The sequence below is a fragment of the Crocodylus porosus genome, unplaced genomic scaffold (assembly GCF_001723895.1).
Source record: "Crocodylus porosus isolate Cpor-Errol unplaced genomic scaffold, CroPor_comp1, whole genome shotgun sequence".
In the NCBI taxonomy this organism is placed as follows: Eukaryota; Metazoa; Chordata; order Crocodylia; family Crocodylidae; genus Crocodylus; species Crocodylus porosus.
This window is the reverse complement of record NW_017728915.1, coordinates 16,112,152-16,130,769: the sequence shown is the minus strand read 5'-3', so window position 1 is coordinate 16,130,769 and position 18,618 is coordinate 16,112,152. Positions and strand designations below refer to the sequence as shown.

Genomic DNA, 18,618 nt, shown 5'->3' with positions numbered 1-18,618 from the left:
TGGTAAAGTTAATGGGCCATAGCTCTCATGGTGAGACATTGTCTGTTTTTTCTTAAAGGGTTCCAAGTGCCATTTCAGGAGAACTCAGTCATACTGATGCATGTGCTCATTGGGAATTTGCCCAAGTTAGTTTATATACAGATTTATGTTTTATAAGATTGCTATAATAAAAGCATTCATGTTCTGTTTAATAGATGCACACTGATTAGTGCAAAAATGTGGTAGTAATTTGCTTGTGTGAAAGGATGAGAAAAATGTAAATGTTTTGGTATGTAGTAGCCAAAAAACAGTTAATATCACTTCAGTATGTAGTGCCAACTGGTGACTGTTCTGCATTACTTAAGTATGTTTTCTTCCCTTGCAGTTGCTTGCCAATGCTGTCATTTTTCTCTGTGGTAACCTGATGGGTGCGTTTCACAAGTATCGAATGCAGGATGCTTCATGGGATTTGTACAGATATACTTTGAAGTGCATTCAAGTCCGAATGAAACTGAAGATTGAAAAGAGGCAACAGGTGAATGAAAGAATCTCTTACAGGAGTTGCATGTCATCTTTTGAGTGTCGAATATAATTTTGTAAGGTTTATGATGGATATGCACTGACAGGCTCAAACTGATCCCTGTTATGCACTCTTCTTGTCAAAAAAAAAATTGTGACACTGACAAGAGAGAGAGGAAATTAAGGGAGCAAGCTGATTAATGTATGACTTGTCTTAATAATTAAAACCTGTAAATGGAAAGGAGTTCCAGAGACTGAAATCATTCTGCAATGCATGTCTGTCATGTACAAGTAACGTGTTGCAGTCCTATTGTGCTACCAGAGGAATGTGACCGATTTCTTTAGTTATATCAAATTGTATTATTTTAGGAAAAGAATGTCAGCAATTCAGATAAAAAGAAACTTTAATTTTTAGGTTAGTACAGATGAAAATTCCTTTGAAGTTAATTTAATTAATAATTCTACTTTCTTTAGTCAGTTATCAGATGTTAGAAATTCTGTAGTCTTATTCTCTCCTTAAAGAGTATGTTCCTTGCCTCAGAAAATGATTCTCTACTAGCACAGAAATAGATCTATTTGTAAAGTAGCTAAGCAAGTAAATGCACAGTATTGTGTAAAATAAATATGCTACCAGCATTTTAGAAGTGGCAAATAATTGCTTGTTTTAGAAGTCATTGTTAGAAGTGAGTATTGTTAAGTGCTGTGAAATTTTGGCATTCATACGAATGTAGGAGGTAACGGTAACTCTATTGTAAGTTAGCAATGATGTTTAGTTGTAAAAAAGAAAACCGCAAAAGAACAGTAGAGCGGCAGAAGATTTGTCTTGTCTTGATTATGGTGTGACTGATCAGCTGTTAAGCCTCTCTTGTATTTGACCTTTATGGGTCCATTTTACTTGTGCAAATTTAGGAGCTGTAAGTTCCTTTGACTTCTTTGTTAGGTGATTCTCAGTAAAAAATTAGGCAACTGGTGTCGATCCCTACATGGTCAGATGGGTCGCCAGTTGGCTGGAGGGCCGTACCCAGAGAGTGGTGGCAGATGGGTCTTTTTCAACCTGGAAAGATGTGGGCAGTGGGGTTCCACAGGACTCGGTCCTTGGGCCCGCACTGTTCAACATCTTCATCAGTGACTTGGACGAGGGGGTGAATAGCACTTTGTTCAAATTTGCAGATGACATTAAGATGTGGAGGGAGGTGGGCATTGTAGAGGGGAGAGACAAGCTGCAATCAGATCTGGACAGGTTACAGAGGTGGACAGATGAGAATAGGACACTGACAAGTGCAAGGTTCTGCACCTGGGGAGGAAGAACCAGCAGCATACTTACAGGCTGGGGAACTTCCCTCTCGCCAGCACAGAGGCAGAAAAGGATCTTAGAGTCATTTGACTCCAAGATGAACGTGGGCCGCCAATGTGGGGATGCAGTCAGAAAGGCCAACCGTAACTTGTCATGCATCCACGGATGCATCACGAGCAGGTCCAAGCAGGTGATCCTCCCCCTCTATGCAACAGGCTGCAGTTGGAGTACTGCATCCAGTTCTGAGCGCCGCACTTCAGGAGGGATGTGGACAACATTGAGAGGGTCCAGAGGAGGGCCACCCGCATGATTAGGGGGCAGCCAGGCAGATCCTATGAGGAGAGGCTACAGGATCTGAACCTGTTCAGCCTCCACAAGAGAAGGCTGAGAGGGGAGCTGGTGGCTGTCTATAAACTGGCCAAAGGAGACCAGCAGGCAATGGGAGAGTCCCTGTTCCCCTGAGCACTACTGGGAGTAACAAGGAACAGTGGCCATGTGTTGACAGAGAGCAGATTCGGGTTGGATATCAGGAGGCACTACTTCATAGTGGGCGGCTAAGATCTGGAACCAACTTCTGAGGGAAGTGGTCCTCACTCCTACTCTGGGAGTCTTTAGGAGGAGGCTAAATAGACACCTCACCAGGGTAGTCTGACCCCAGTACTCTTTCCTGCCTGAGGCAGGGGGTCGGACTTGATGATCTGCTCAGGTCCCTTCTGACCCTACCAGCTATGAAACTGTTATTTTTGTACGTACCCAACTATCTTTGCTATTCTTCTTGGCCACTTTGAGCCCTTTTTACTGTTGTATACTTGATGCTAATAGTGAAGTCAATCCTGAAAAGACTAATCAATAAAAATCTTGCTGCTGATTTAGATTAGGAACCCATGCTCACTTGGTATTGTTGCAGGTGTTCTGCCACTAATTAAAATATGTAAGGATTTGGAAATTGTCAACATGGAAGAAGAAATCCTAGGAAATCTTGTAGTATTGGTTGGATTATAGATGTTAACCCTTCAAACTGTTGCTGTGTTTAAAAATGATCTTGAAACCTGTATCTTCAATTTTTGGAAACTGGGGTTGCAAAAATTGTTTTAGAGCCTTGCTTCATCTTCCTCCCTCATGCTAAATAGGATGGAGGTCCTGGAGAGGAACAGGGTTAAGAACTGCCAATTTTGAATGCAGTATATCTACAAGTTGCGACCTGAACGCAGGGAGCAGAAAATGACTAGTTTGACTGAACTGGAAGAAAGAAAATTGTTAATTACTATTAACAATTAGGGGGGTGCGAAGCAGGCCATATTCAGTTTGGATTCCGCCCGATTCTGGGAATAGTGATTCAGTTGGCTGATTCGGATCGCTGTCCTGATTCGATTCGGTCGACTCTGAAGATTCAATGCTGATTTGGAGAATCAGCGATTCGGCCATAGACACAGCTTTATATGATTTTTCTACATACCTCGAGGTACCACACAGCTTGTGAATGCTGAGCTGGCTGGATGGAGTGTCCCACAAGAGTGTTGGGGGGGGTCCCCAGTGTGCTTGGCAGCAGACCTGGCCGTGGACCAGAAGTAATTCTGGTCCATTCCGGGTCTGTTGCTGAGCACATGGGGAAACCCACCCCCCTGCCCTCCTCCTGGCTTGGTGATTGGCCACAGCAGAACTCCAGATGCCCCCCCCAGACCCAGAAGGCACCAGTCACTGAGCTGGGGGTTGGCGGGGGGTCCCCAGCGCGCTCTGCAGTGGACTTGGAAGTAGACTGGAAGTATTTCTGGTCCGCTCATGGGTCCTCCACGGAGCACGCGGGACACCCCCCCACACTCTTGTGGGATGCTCCATCCACCCCACCATTTGTGTTCATGAGCTGTGCCTGGTACCTTGAGGTATATAGAAAAAACATGTAAAGCCGTGTCTGTGTCCAAATCATTGAATCTCTCTGAATCGAATTGGAGGCTTCTGATTTGATTTGGAGGGATTAATGGGTCTCCTGATTCGATTTGGATTTCGAGGTTCAGCTGCTGAATCGCACCAAATCTACTTTGAATTGAATTGGTGACTGAAGCTTCGCGCAGTCCTATTAACAATGTGCCCTCTTCTACTTATCCCATGAGAGGAGGTTACAAAACTTACAAGAAGGTCTTCACATTAAATGCTCTTTGTTCCCAGCTCACAGCTACGAAAGCCTTTAATTGATTTTGTCCATGTTTTTTGTAAGGATCTTGATTGATTCTTATATGGTAACTTCTTTCTTTCTGTAACCTGGCTGCCTCCGTGAATCACAGTTGTGCTCAACCATTTCTCTTTCCCTTTCTGTGTTGCTGATGACACTTAATGCTTTCCATTTCTATGCTTTCCTGCCCCACATGGAGATTTGAGAAAGCACAGGGTTGCCCCACTTGTCCAGAAAATGAAGTAACATTTTTTTTTTCCACACTGAAGAGCTACCCTACCCTTTTAAAATCAGAGTCTGTTGTCACTGTAAATTGTTTGCTAATCTTAACTCTCTCAAATGTTCAATACAAGCAATGGAGGAAAAGTTGACTTCCTTTTTCAGGGGCAGGCCTTAAACCATAGATCTGTCTAATCTTTCTGTTAAGTGTTACATGATGCTTCACCTAAAATGTAGAACTTCCCTACCCCTGGCCACAGTGCATCTTATTTGGTCCAGAACAAGGGTGAAGAAAAATCCTTTTCCCTGCAAAGGCTGCTGCAGGTTTGGAACTTCAAACCTTTGGCAGCCACCTAAATTCACTGGTAGGAAGAAGTTGCCGGGTGTAACTTTTCATCTTCCACTACATTTTCTTGTTTTATATTTTATTGAAATTGTACTGTTTTCAAAAACTTAATGGTGCTTTCCATTCACTCTGCCCCCCCCCCCTTCCCCCTTCCCTGGCTCACTTAAATCCAGCTGCTCATGATCCTTCAAAGCATTAACCATCTCTTCAGTCTTGTGTGGAAAAACATACTGCATAGTTCTGGGCATGCTCATTTGTGGACAGAATTTATTGTTCCTTTTAGTTCAGGTAAGCTCTGAAGGATATTATTCATTTTATTCCTTATCAGGAACATCAGATAATTTCAACACCATTGCTCCTGCTTTTTATTCCTTGACTCTCTTACCTCAGTCTGTGGCCCAGTCTACTTGTTCAGGGGAAATGGGCAAAGTTTTGTTAATCTTTTACTTAAACAAGTGGTACAAGTTTTTTTTGAAAAAAAGTCTTTGTCTTTGGTGCAATCAAAAGTCTCTACTTTGATAGAGTTTGATTGCTCAGCTCATTTAAGATGCATTAGCATTTTGGTAATAGAATTTTCTAGAAAAGTATCCCTCCAGTATTTCAACATTTGAATTGCTCAAATACCTCCTCCAGCAAGGAATGCAATTTACATTTTTTACTTTTATATATCCATAATAAGAATTTATGTGGATCTGAATATTTTATACACTATTACTTCTACATCATGAGCTCTTGAGTTATGAGATTTTATCATTCTCAGTTGTGAAGAGAGACTGTTGTCAGAAAATAATCATTAGTTTATCCAAACACTGAAAGAAAGTAGGTAGAACACTTCTTTCACAGTTATAGGTTCACAGATGGTTACAGGTTCAGATGCATTTAAAATGTCCTTTTGTCATTCAAAAACAGTACACAGAACTCATCTTCCAAAGTTTGGTGAAAATATATTTTCTGATTTTGAGCATAAACACAAAATCACTTTTTGAACATCTGACCTGCAACACTCAAAAGCTTCTGTAGGAAGCTCTCTTCTACCCCCTCCTTTCAATTTCTAAAATCCTGAGATTGCCTACTTGGCAAGTCCAGATAACTTTATAGAATTACATCTTTTATTTTTCTTTCCTCCCTTCAAGGAAAACCTGCTTTTATCTATATTGCCAGCTCATATCTCTATGGGAATGAAACTAGCCATCATAGAGCGACTCAAAGAAACCAATGATACTAGGCAAATACATGATAACAACTTCCATAGTCTATATGTGAAAAGGCACCAGAATGTCAGGTAAGTGAAGATAGTTTACAAATTGTTATATTAATAAGTTATGCCATATTTACTGTTAGCTTTTTATTGACAGTTAAGAATTGTCATGGTTGATACCAGTCCATTTAAATGAGAATTTATGTTCATGTGTTCAGACTATATTTGCTAAAGCTAGAACAGGAAAGAGTATATGTTAAGCAGGGAAATCCAGGAGAGCCTGGAGGGAAAAAGGCCTACAGGCTGTGGAAGCAGGGGGCTGCCACCAAGGAGGAGTATACCTGCTTGGCTTGAGCTGGCAGGGAAACAGGGAGGAGAACCAAAGCGGAAGTGGAGCTTGGGCTGGTAGCAAAAGTTAAGGATAACAAAAAGTCATTCTTTAAGTACATAGGAAGCAAAAAGAAGGTGCAGAGTAACTTAGGGTCCCTTCAAGCTGAACTAGGGCAACTGGTAACCGATAGGATGGCCAAAGCGGAGCTTCTAAATGCATCTGTGTTCCTGGACATGAATACAAATACGTATCCCATTGGGACCTTAGGTAGGCCCAGTATAGATACCAACCCACCAACTGTTCGTGCTGATGTAGTAAAGGGACACCTGGAGTAGTTGAATGTATTTAAGTCAACAGGTCCTGATGATCTTCATCCTATGGTACTTGGGGAATTAGCTGGAGTCATAGCAGAGCCGCTGGCACAATTGTTTGAGCACTGGTGGTGCTCAGGACAGGTTCCAGAGGATTGGAAAAGGGCCAATGTGTGGTTCCTGTTTTCAAGAACAGGAGGAAGGAGGAACCAGGTAACTATAGGCTGGTTAGTCTCACCTTTATCCTTGGCAAGACCTTTGAGAAAATTGTTAAGGATCACATTTGTGGGGGATCAGTGGGTAAAATGATGCTAAGGTGCAATCAGTATGTGTTCATAGCAGGCAGATCCTGCCTGACTAACCTGGTTTCTTTTACGACTGGGTCACAAAATGCTTGGATGAAGGAATAGAGATAGATGTTACTTACCTAGTTTTTAAAAAGGCCTTTGACATGGTGTCATACCCAGTTCTTATAAATAAACTAAACAGTTGCATTGTAGATTATTACACTGTCCAGTAGGTAGAAAATTGGCTTATGGGACATACCCAGAGAGTGGTAGTGGTTGGTTTGGTTTCTACCTGGAGAAATGTGGGCAGCAGAGTCCCCCAAGGCTCTGTCCTGGGACTCGTACTATTCAATGTCTTCATTAGTGACTTGGATGAGGGAGTAGAAAGCACCCTGAGGTACACAAACTAGATGGCAGGTAGCAAATCCAGGCTGATTTGGACAGGCTGGGGAAATGGGTCTCGCAGACTAGGATGCAGTTTAACAAGGATAAGTGTCATGTGTTGCACCTGGGGAGGAAGAATCATCAACACTCCTATAGCCTGGGAGGAGGTACCATTCTAAGTAGCACAACTGCGTAGTCGACTCCAAAATGAACGCGAGTCACCAGCATGATGAGGTAATAAGTAAAGCTAACCACACCCTTTCTTGCAGAAGTTGATGCATCACAAACGGGTCTAAGGAGGTGACACTTCCCCTCCATGCAGCACTGGTCAGGCCACACCTGGAGTACTGCGTCCAGTTTTGGGCACTGTGCTTCAGGAGGGATGTGGATGGCCTGGAGAGGGTTCAGAGAAGGGCCATTCATCTGGTTAAAGGCCTACAGAAAAAACCCTATGTGGACCTGAATCTTTTCAGCCTCTGCAAGAGGAGGCTGAGGTGATCTCATAGCTACCTACAAACTCATTGGAAGGGCCAGCAAGAAATACGGGATGCAGTGTTTATCAGGGCACCTGTCTGGGTAACTAGAAATAATGGCCACAAGCTGGAAGAGAGCAAATTCAGATTGGACATCAGGAAAAAATTCTTTACTGTGAGGGTTGCCAAAATATGTAATAAGCTTCCAAGGGAGGTGGTGTTGTCCCTTTCCTTGGAGGTATTTAAGAGGAGATTGGACAGACACCTGCCTGGGGTCATCTGACCCCAGCACTCATTCCTGCCCAGGGCAGGGGGTTGGACTCGACTAATAGGTCTCTTCCGACGCTAACATCTATGAAACTATGTTTTAAATTTGTTAAATTTGGGCCTTTTATTTTAATTACATTGGCAGTTCACCATTAACAGTGTTTTATGGCCTTAGGATACTGAAAAATCAAATTTTGATGGCTTTTGTGCCAAAGTAAGCTCTTTTGTTTTTGAAGATAGTGTGTCCTGGACTCAAGTCCCATGTTTCAAATTTAGTTAAAAAATATGTTGCCCTTTCAGTCTCTTCTGGAGTTGATTCTGAAAGAGAATATGAAAGAATCTGTCTGATAGATGCATTTTAGATTTTAAGCATAACATACTGCAAGATAAAAGCCATGTATTTTAATAGGAACTAATTAAAATGTGACTGCATACTATGTCCTTGTCCAGCATCCTCTATGCAGACATTGTCGGATTCACACGCCTGGCTAGCGACTGCTCTCCCAAGGAGTTGGTAGTGATGCTGAATGAACTCTTTGGGAAGTTTGATCAAATTGCAAAGGTAGGTTCTGCACTTCTAGTTTTTAAAAGTAGTGTTTGCCCACATTGAGATGATAACTTTTCTGTAGTTCACAGAAGAAAGGGGTCAGGCAGGAGTCAGTGCTTCTGCCTCAGTGACCAAAATGCAGGGTAGGTTGCATCCACTGGAGATTCTGATTTACCTGACTTTCAACTAATAAAAATCCTGGCAATGTAAAGTAAAATTAATTTAAAAGTCATTAGAAGATCAGGAAAGCTTCTTGAAAGCCAGAAGGATGGTTTCTGGGACAAAACCTAAGCTAGTTTTTCTGGATTCTGCTCTCAGGTCTGGCTGCTGAATGTACAAGTCTCTGACTTACTTAACTTTGTTTGGCTAACCCACATATGAAATGGGAATAATAAGATTTATCTACAATCCTGGACAGATGTGTTGAGTGGATTCCACTAGATGCTTTGAGATCTCTTGAAAAGCTTTTTATGTAATAGAAAATGTTGCAGTGTACTTTTGAGTTATTTGTTACTGTTTTATATAATAACACTTAAAAACTATCAGAGAACTTGTAACACAAAGAGAAGGATTTATTTTTTCTAATGTCTTAAGTTTTTCTTTTCTAAGGTGAAATTATAGTAGCGGTATAATTAAGTGATTGCACTCACATATATCCACAGACAAATCAACAAATAGATCTACTTTGGTTAGTCTGTAAGGTGCAAATGTACCCTTACTTCTTTCTGATTTCAGGCTAACACAGCCAACTGTCTCTCTTGTAAATAGTCAGTTACTTGCACGCAATTCAATCTGAAACTGGTAGACTAAAACAGTCTGACATCTGTATTTGATATACTTTGTGCTACAAATGTCAGACTAATACAGATAAGAGAAAGTACTTAGGAAAGATATTGCTTGTGATGTCCTGGGCTGTGTCTCCCAGTGTTTTCACAGACATTCACATCTGTGCCTATATTGGTTAAAGAAAAACATTATAACGTGGTAAAGTTAGTGTCCGGCAAGTGCAATGTCTGTTAAACTGAAGATTGGGAAGCCTGCAAGCTGTATGTCCATATGAGCAGATCGGATTTATATTTGCCCCCTTAATTGCATAAGTCATAGTGAGTGTCTTGATTAAGGTTGTCCAACTGGCAGCTCACGAGCTTCATCCAACCTGCCTGGCTGCCATTCCACATCCCCATTTGCTCCTGCCACGGCAGCTAGGAGAGGTCTTGGCTGCCCAAGCTGTATGCAGCAAAAGGGGGAGCATGCCCATGCTGCAGGAAGGTTGTGCATGTGTTTGGGAGGAGTGGGGGGCAGCATGTGACCCCTTGTGGCTTGTCCATTGGACAGCCCTGGTCTTGATCACAAATAGGCTGCAATATGGGGTGGGCTTTAGTCTCATAAGTGCAGTGCTCCTGACTGGCTTCTGTCAGTTTCTTGGCTTGCTGTTCAGTTAACTCTGGGAGTTTCTTGAGACTTTACCCCTTACTACTCCTTTTCTTGGTCTAGGCATTGGGATTAGGTTGCTGGGTATTTCAGCTAGATGATTCTTATTCAGAGATGAGATGAGGATGAGGAGCTGAATGCTGCTACATCTACTGGATGAGTTGGTTACTAGGTTAACTAGGAGTCTGCGTGCATCCCAGTGTGGGCCAACTCCAGCTGTGGCAGAACAGAGAAATGCATGGAACAGCCCTCCCTCCTCAGGCTCCTGGTAGTGGTCAGCGGGCTGGATAGGATCAATTTGCAGGCTGAATACAGCCCATGGGCTGTATTTTGCCCACCCCTTGGCTAAATAGAGGAAGCAGTTCCTGGGGCTGATCAGTAAGGCCAGAAATGTGGATTGATGAACGCAGTGCTCAGTGCTAGTCTGGCTTGAAAGTTGCTGGCAGCATCGTACAGAATAATGTTTTCTAAAATACAAAAAGCAGGAAACTGCACCCCCAACTCTGAAGTCTGGTAATTAACTTTGCACTTACAGTTTAAGATGTTTCTAGCACCTCAGAACAGCCTCATAATTCAGTTTCCTGTTGTTTACATCTTAGAGTAAACTCTGCTACATCCAATTTCAGACTTCTAGTTATGCATAGAGATGAAATGGGACTGCTGCAGCAAGTATTTAATTCCGCAAAGACTCCTTACCACTACGGTGCTGTTGGAGTCAGTAGACCAAATGTTGGCAGCAAAGGTTTGCAGGATTCAGTTACTGCTGGAGTCTTAAGAATGGCACTGGTCTGTTCTTTGTTTGTGCCTAGTCCCGTGTAATGATTTTTCTGCTCTGAACCCTGTGAAGGTGATACAGCTTTAAAAGAGTAAAGCTGCATTCATTCTGTTGTGTCCTGTGTGACCAGACAAAAAAAAAAACTAGCTAAATTCTGATTCTAGAAATGTATTCTTGCTGAAGAACAAGCAAAGATCAGTGCCTGCCTTTCAGAACTTCCAGTGCTTGAGTTTCATTTATTTATTTGATTCAGGGTGGCTTACAGTAGGCGACAAAACAATGTATAAAAGCAGGTAGAATGTTATTTTTAAAGATCTTTGTTTGACTTGGAAACAAATATATTTTGAGTTATGCATATAACTGAAGCCTAGATAGAAGATTTTAATGGGCTTGTAAAATCTTTTGTTGGTGAAGTTCTAAAAATTTCTATGAAGTAGGCAGGAGAAATTATAAATTTTAACTGCTGTTAAAGTATTATGTCATTTTGCTATAAATCATTTAAACAGAAGGAGCTTTATGAAAGTGATTTAATTAAATCTTGACGGATGGGGTCAAATTAAATTGTTAAATGTGCTGTATCATTAGTGTTAAAATAGCATAAGTACATGGTTAAAACCTTTTAAAGAATAAGTCATCCTTTCCCACAGTTTTAGTTTTTCATATAATACTTCCATGAATTCAGTTCCCATTAAAACGTCACAAACACTGAAGACTGAGTAGGTCATAGTAACTTTTTCATTAAAAGCCATATTGTACACTAAGCCTTATGAATACATGGCCTGATATAACTGTTATTTCAGTTGCCGTGAGCTTTTTTTGTGCTGCAGAAGTTAAGGTAAAAATAGAAACTTTGTGAAAATGAATTGAAAAGATAACTGAGCATTGTTTGAATTTTCAGAAAAGTTAATGGCTGAATTGTCTTTATAATAGTAGAGTTTATTTTTATATAATATTTCAGAAAAATGATCTTGGCATTCCACGTCTAACTTTCTAGTATAAATACACTGTATATGTTACAAGTTATCCTACTATCAGCACCAGTAGATAAGAGGTTTGAGCTGAAGAAATGTAAAAAGTTTGGACTTTTGCAAAAAGTCTGAAAATAGTTTTCATTAAGCCCTGCAAAATTTTTTAGCCCTGTTTTACCTAGCGTATCACCCTGATTTCATAACATTTTGAGAGATGAGAAACGTGGCTACATAAATATACAGTAATCAAAATGGATGTTTTTAAAACAAAATGATGGAAAAATTTAATGAAAATAAGACCAAACTTAAGTTCATTGCAGAATTCAACTTAATTTTCTTGGGTATTTCAGTACGTCTGGACAAGGGTTATACTTTGAAGATAAATGATGGAGTACAAGAAAGCTATGATAGGATTATATTATACTTGTAGTGTTTTGCTTGTGAGAAGAAAAGCCTGAGTAAAGATTGAAGATGTTTTAGGAATCAAGTCATGCCAGGCCAAAAAAGAAAAAACTATTGTTCTTTATTTCACAAATATGTAATAGAAGCATAGAGAGACTAAGTGATTTTTCCCCAAATTACCTAAAAAAAATCCATGGCATAGCTGGGAATTGAGCCCAATTCTTTGGAGTCTCAGTCTAGCACCTTAACCATAAAAACATACCTCCCCCTATAATTTGTTAAACAGAACAGGTATGTGGCTGCCTCGCTACTGTCGTGGTTATACTGAGAATCTGCAGGGTGGTCCAAGATAATAGAGAACATGGGGTGTTCTCTCATTGTTCTGTGAGTGCCTGATTAGTCTTCCCTTTTCCAAAATGTTTTTTAATCTAAATGAATGTCTTGAGGCTAAACATCACAAGAAATCACTTTTTGCTCTTCTACTGGCAATAAAGAACAGCAGTCTCAACTGAATTGCTGCCCTGTGGTTAGCTTCTAGCAGTGGAGAAGTGTCATGCATGTTGGCTTCCCTCTTCAGTCAACTGAAAATATCTTCAGCAAAGTTGCTGGTGTGATTATTTTGTTCCTTATTTCTTTCCCCCAAGTCTTAGCTAGCATTGTGATAAGACACAATACTTCATCTACTCAGCTAGTGTTTCAAGATTCTACTCACCCTAAGTAAATATGCTATTTTTTAATGTTTTTCTCATAATGAAAACCCCAGTAAAAGAAATAGGTTTTGTCCTTCAGGTGATAGGTTTCTGACTCTTTTAATGAAGCCTTTTTACAGATTTCTGGCTTTAAGTTTATTTAGGGTTTATTTTAGTAATTCAGAAGTGATAAAGGCAAGAGGAAACAAAAATAAGAAACCTCTTTGATTTTGAAGGGAGAGGGAGAGTTTCTTTGATTTCAGCCAACATGAAATGGGGCCAAACTTTTCTCCTAGCAGTACTGACAATGGATTGCTCCTGTGCTATGTGCCTATCTGCAATGTTCCCCCTCCCCATTATTGTTCTTTGTTTTGATTTGGCAGGAAAATGAATGCATGAGAATAAAAATTTTGGGAGACTGTTATTACTGTGTCTCAGGCCTACCTGTATCGTTACCAGTTCATGCCAGGAATTGTGTGAAAATGGGACTTGACATGTGTGAAGCTATAAAGTATGTATAGTAACAAACTTAATAACGTACACCCAGAATATATGACTATAGCTTTGTATTGCAGTGTTGATTTTTTTTTTTTTTTTTTAAGAAAGCTATGAAGCTATTGGATAAGGTCATTCTTAGCCTGTGCTGTGGCCAGTTTGGAATAATGATTCTCAATCAAGGTGCCAGTACTTGAGAAAGTTATCTATAGCATCTAGCTGATATTCAGGTAGCACAGAATGTTTTAATTGTACATAAGATACATTTAGGGAGCCAATGAGACTTAATTATCTTCTTTAAAAACCTTTTATCTGAAATTGTGCAAAGTGTAGCCTAAGGGTGATATTTCTAAAAGCATTCAGTTGGCCTAAATCCATTCCCCTTGACTTCAGTGGGAGCCATTTTACATGACTGCTAAGGGCTTTTGACAATCCCAGGCTGAATTCTTATCAGCATGAGACTGATTCAAATCTGTATTCTAATCTGAATGCAAAAGACATTACTGTTTTGAACCCCTATCTGCAGTTAGCTGAGATTTCATTCATTTGTTTATTCTGTCTTTGGAAGATCATAGCCACAGTATTATTATATGTAATAACATTTAAAAATACACAGATCACAGGAACTCTTGATGAAGAGTATCTTTGGTTAATTATAACACTTCTCTACTTTTTTTTTACTGTCTTCAGCAGTTTTCGGTTTTACATGTGTTTTCCAGTAAGTGGAAAACAATCAAGTACTATGGAGGAAAGTATATGTCTGAGAAGATTGTTAATTATCTAGTAATTTCCTTCTCCCATAGGCAAGTGAGAGAAGCTACTGGAGTAGATATCAATATGAGAGTTGGTATTCATTCTGGGAATGTGCTTTGTGGTGTGATCGGACTCCGGAAATGGCAATATGATGTTTGGTCTCATGATGTTTCCTTGGCAAATCGTATGGAATCTGCAGGAGTACCTGGGTAAGGATCTTTGATTTCAGTGCTGCTTCAGTTCCATAAGGAAGGTTTTCATAGCTGTTTCTGGAACTATGAATAAGGGAGGTTATAAATGGGCAAAAATGTGGATTTATTACAGCTGTTTAAAATATTGGCATTGTCTGATAATTTCCCTCTAGAAATTATCTATAGAAATTGTAGAATTAGATAGTTGTAATCTTGTGTGAATGAATGCCACTTATGCAGCTTTTGACTTTTCTGGAATCTCTTAAATTTTGTGTCTAGTAGCATACTGTATACTGACCTATTCAATTCATATTATACATGAAGATATCTAGATTTGTGATTTGATAAAGAAACACACACACAGTGCTTCAGTAGACAACTCGGTGTTGTATATTTACGTAGTGTTTCTGTTGATAACATAAGCCAGGCATGAGCATGTGTACACATGCGTATGCGTATATAATTTTAAAAATTGAGGGCTATAATTAGATCCAGAAACCCAAGGCAGGCATTTGATGTATAAATTGTAATTTTGTGTTGATCGTCTATAATGGTTCTCTCCATGCAGTACTTTTCATCAGCGGGTGGCAAAGCATTTTACAAAGGAAAGTATGTTTGTTGATATAACTTTTGTAGATGAAGAAAATGAGGCAGACCTGTGAAGTGACTTGCCCAGAGTTGGGGGGCGGGGGGAGCAGTTAGTAGAAGGACCTGGGAACAGAACTGTTTTCTTTTGGCTCACAGGCTAGTGCCCTGTCTGTTTTTCCATGCTGCCTTTCTTCAGTACTCAATAAAAATAGCATGTAATAAAAATCTGTTTTAAATGCAGCTATTTATTATTTATTTATTTAGAAAGAAGCAACTTTCATTTTCCAATAACTGTAACTAATAACTGAAATTCATACTGTGAGTTGCACATGCACACTGATGATTATTGTTTGTATTATGATCAAAGCACATCAGGAGATAGTCCCAAAAATATATATCATCCAAACAGACTATGCAAACTCAGGCTGGAGGGGGACTGAGATGAAAAAAGGTGAAGCGATTTCCTGGAGACATCTAGCGTGTAGCCCATGTCTTTGGACTCCCAGTCAATGTCCTGTCCCCTGCACCCTTCTGCCTCTGCCTAATGTTACATTTTGGGAACAAGTTGATTATCTTGCAAGTCACATGCCTGTATGTTATGATATTATAGATACGGTTATGCACAGCAACAAGATTGCACGGTCAGCATAATGATACAGGTTTTGCCAACCATGGTTTTGAGTATCCATGCTTAATATTCTAGATACCATTTTAGCTACCACAGTGTACAGTTTTGAGTAACCAGTTTTCCGTGGCCACGCATCAGCCTGCCATCTGTCATTTTTCCCATAAGCCTTTTGTCTTGCCAACCATGGTTTTGCCAACCACGGGAACTTTCAGGAACCTAACCCCTGCAGTTGTTGAGGGAAACCTTCATAAATGCTGATATGAGAGCTGGAGTTCTATGGTCTATTTTCAGCAAGTGAGCCAGTTCACCAAGCACCAAGGAAATTAATTCCAGCTCTTTCCTCTTGCCTGTCCCCAAGGGTGGGGACAGAAGCCGCACACAAACTGGTTTAAGTGATCAGAAATTGGCTTAAACTCATAACAGAACAGAAGTTCAGTGCACATAAACCAGTTTCAAAATGTCCAAAACTGGTTCAAAATAAATGTGATTGAATGTAGTATCAGACTTAACTGATTTGGGTCAAACATCTTTATAGAACTTTTGTCCCAGACCCCTTTCTGGTTCAAGTTAAATCACAGTCCCTCAGCATCCCAGGATGCTTTGCAGCCCTGGAGCAGGCTGTGCTGTCTGTTTTGGCAGAGCAGGATTGGCCCTGCCCTCTGCTCCCTAGCTATAGCAGTGAGGGCTGGCTGACAAGGCGGTGGGGTGGGAAACTGGGCTGGAGAGCAGCGCCTGCCAGACTTTTCCTTTGCTAGAGTGGAGGGGGCAGGGGGCATGGGCCAGCAGGTTCACATGGAGAGGAGGGAGGGGGGTTTAAACCTCCTCCATGGCCAGTGAGATCCCCAGTCCAGGTCTGTGTGTGGGAGTCTACCATACTTCTGCCCTCCTCCCACCCTGCTCCATGCTCCAGTGGAGAGCATGGGGCATGGTCATGCCTGGCCAGGACCAGCAGGGTGAGGCGGGGAAATAGGCTTTAATCCAGTTTCCCCCACCCCTCTCACCGGTACAGGACTCCAGCTGGGGTCTGCCTGGTTTCCCCCTTCCACTTGCCCCTGAAGGAGGGAAGGAAGGGCCAGGAGGCAGAAAGCCAGGCAGACCCCGGCTGGGGTCCTGTGCTGGCAGGAGGGGGAGGGAGTGGGGGTTTAATCCCCTTCCTGACCCCTTGCTTTGCCTCAGGCCTGCGTCCAGCTACATCCCTTGCTGCTCAAGCCGTGAGTGGGGGCAAGGGAGGGGAAGCCAGGCAAATCCTGGCTGGGGGTCTCCTCCTCCCTAGCCCGCTTCACCTCATGCTGCTGGATGCTGACTGGGGCTGGCATCTGCCCGTGCCCCCTATTGCTTGGGGACAAGACTGGCAAGGGCTGCTTCCCTCTTCCCCTCTCCAGGCATGCCCTAGCTGGAGACCGTGCAGGCCAGGGCGAGGGTTTAAACCCATCTCCAATCATACTCAGCAGGGCCTGGCCATGCCCCACCTCAGCTCAGCTTCCTTCCAGCCTTCTGGCTGCGGCTTCTTGCCTGAGCCACTGCAAGCATGTGCCTGCATTTCCGGAATGAGAAGTGAATGTCTGTTCACTTGCAAATCAATTCAATCTACTCAAGTTAAACTAACCTGCAAAGATTTAATCAATTTAGGCTTTGGTTTTCTAAATGTCTGTACTTGGCCATAATGAATCTGACTTGCAGGGGCTATGGTAGTCTGTGCAAATCCAGTTACATTGGATAGAATGACAACTCTGTTTGTTTATTATTTAAATCTGTAAACCTTAGTGCACAGGTGTCTCTTGTCAGTGTTTCTAAACCCAGCATAGCTGGGGTTCCCTGTTGCCATCTGCCTCAGTGACTTTGAGATAAAATCTGTTCAGCTTAAAGTATTAAGATATATTTACTGGAAACTCAGCAGGGATCTGAAAGTGAGACTGTACTGATATATGTAGCCAGAAAGCAGAATAATCAGATCAGGGGTCAGCAGTGTTTTTGGAAAGAGTGCCAAAAACACCCGCAACCTCGACTTGTAAGCTGTTAGCATGCCGGGTGCGGATGGTAGGGGAGCCACAAGGGGCACGATCCTTGTTGTGAGGGCATAGCCTGCTGTCTGCTTCTAGGTGCACGTGTACCTGCTGCCAGCAACAAGCCGGGCTAGGGTTCCATGGACCCTGTTGCAGCTGCTTGCAGCTTCCTGGCTGCCTGCCATAGCTGACCCAGGCCCTGAACATGCCCCTGCTCCCTGCCACAGAGCCCAGGCTGCTCACAGCAGGCAGTGGGGTATCTGCAAGCAGCTGCATCAGGGTCTGCAGGGCCCCGGCCCAGCTTGTTGCTGGCAGTGGGTGCATGCATGCCTTGGCGCGGATGGTGTGGAAAGGGCTGGGGCTGTACTGCCACAACAAGGATTGGGCCCCTTCCAGCTGCCATCCACCTAAACGTGCATGTGTAAAGCAAAATGCCTTTGGTGTACCACACTGGCATGCATGCTGGGGGTTGCCTACCCTTGAATTAGAGCTTGAATAGCTGGTATGCTAGCTGCAGTAGAATCCAGGGACACTGCTCTAACTACATAGATGATGCAAGGCTAACAGGAGCCAAGAGTTGTAAAACATACTTTTTCTTGTTGTTGGTAAAGTAGGCAAGCATGCCTACATGTAGAAAGGAGGTAAGATGATGTATTTTTCATAGCCCTTTTTAGGGTCATAGCTACAGCTTGGTTTTATTACCTTATTAACATCTAGGTACTCATTTGCTTATCTGTAAAAGATTTAATTGCCATAGCCTGCTGGTGCTGAGAAAAGACACTAGCACTGCACTTTTCAATGTGTTAAGCACTGGTCTGTTATGTATTTCACAATTTTACAATTACTTGACTGGAATAAGTCTTCCATTTCATAAGAAGTTAAATTAAGTGCCTTCCAGGAAGGCTGCTGGTTTTACAGTGCTTGTACTGTCTGGGTGGGATTTCCAAAGCACCTGGTTCCCATTGAAGTCAGTGGAAAAATTATTTCACTTGGAAACAGCTAGGCTGAGCACTTCTGAAAACCTTATGCTAAACCAGAACTATGTGAAAACAGATGATGAATTTTATCTATTTTACTGTTGCAGCTGACCAGAAGGTGTATTGTAATTACTTAAGTAACTGGAGGACAGTTTTACAAGTCATGAATTTTCAGTGCCCAAAAGGTGTGGAATGCAGAAAATTTGTGTCAAGACAAAGATTTTGTTGCTGTGCGCCAAACTAACCATTGTTATATTGAAATCTGAGCTTTTAGACCAGCTGTTATTTGTACTAGTATAGCAAGCTTGCCTTTTTGGAGCTTGGGTTGAGTCCCAGGCTTGAAATGTTTCTGTTTTGATTGGTTGAACCATCCACCAATCAGGAGACAGCAAGAGG

At 41.8% G+C, this 18,618-nt stretch overlaps 1 protein-coding gene across 2 annotated transcripts in view; it reads left to right on the top strand.

The window, feature by feature from the left end:
- The window catches only part of ADCY7 (adenylate cyclase 7), a 66,159-nt gene that overhangs the window by 11,713 nt on the left and 35,828 nt on the right, over positions 1 to 18,618 (top strand). For both annotated transcript variants that reach the window (XM_019535743.1, XM_019535742.1), the window contains exons 4-8: positions 365 to 514; positions 5,658 to 5,806; positions 8,226 to 8,337; positions 12,971 to 13,098; positions 13,886 to 14,044. In XM_019535743.1, coding sequence (XP_019391288.1) covers positions 365 to 514; positions 5,658 to 5,806; positions 8,226 to 8,337; positions 12,971 to 13,098; positions 13,886 to 14,044 — 698 coding nt within the window. The remainder of the gene's footprint in view (positions 1 to 364; positions 515 to 5,657; positions 5,807 to 8,225; positions 8,338 to 12,970; positions 13,099 to 13,885; positions 14,045 to 18,618) is intronic.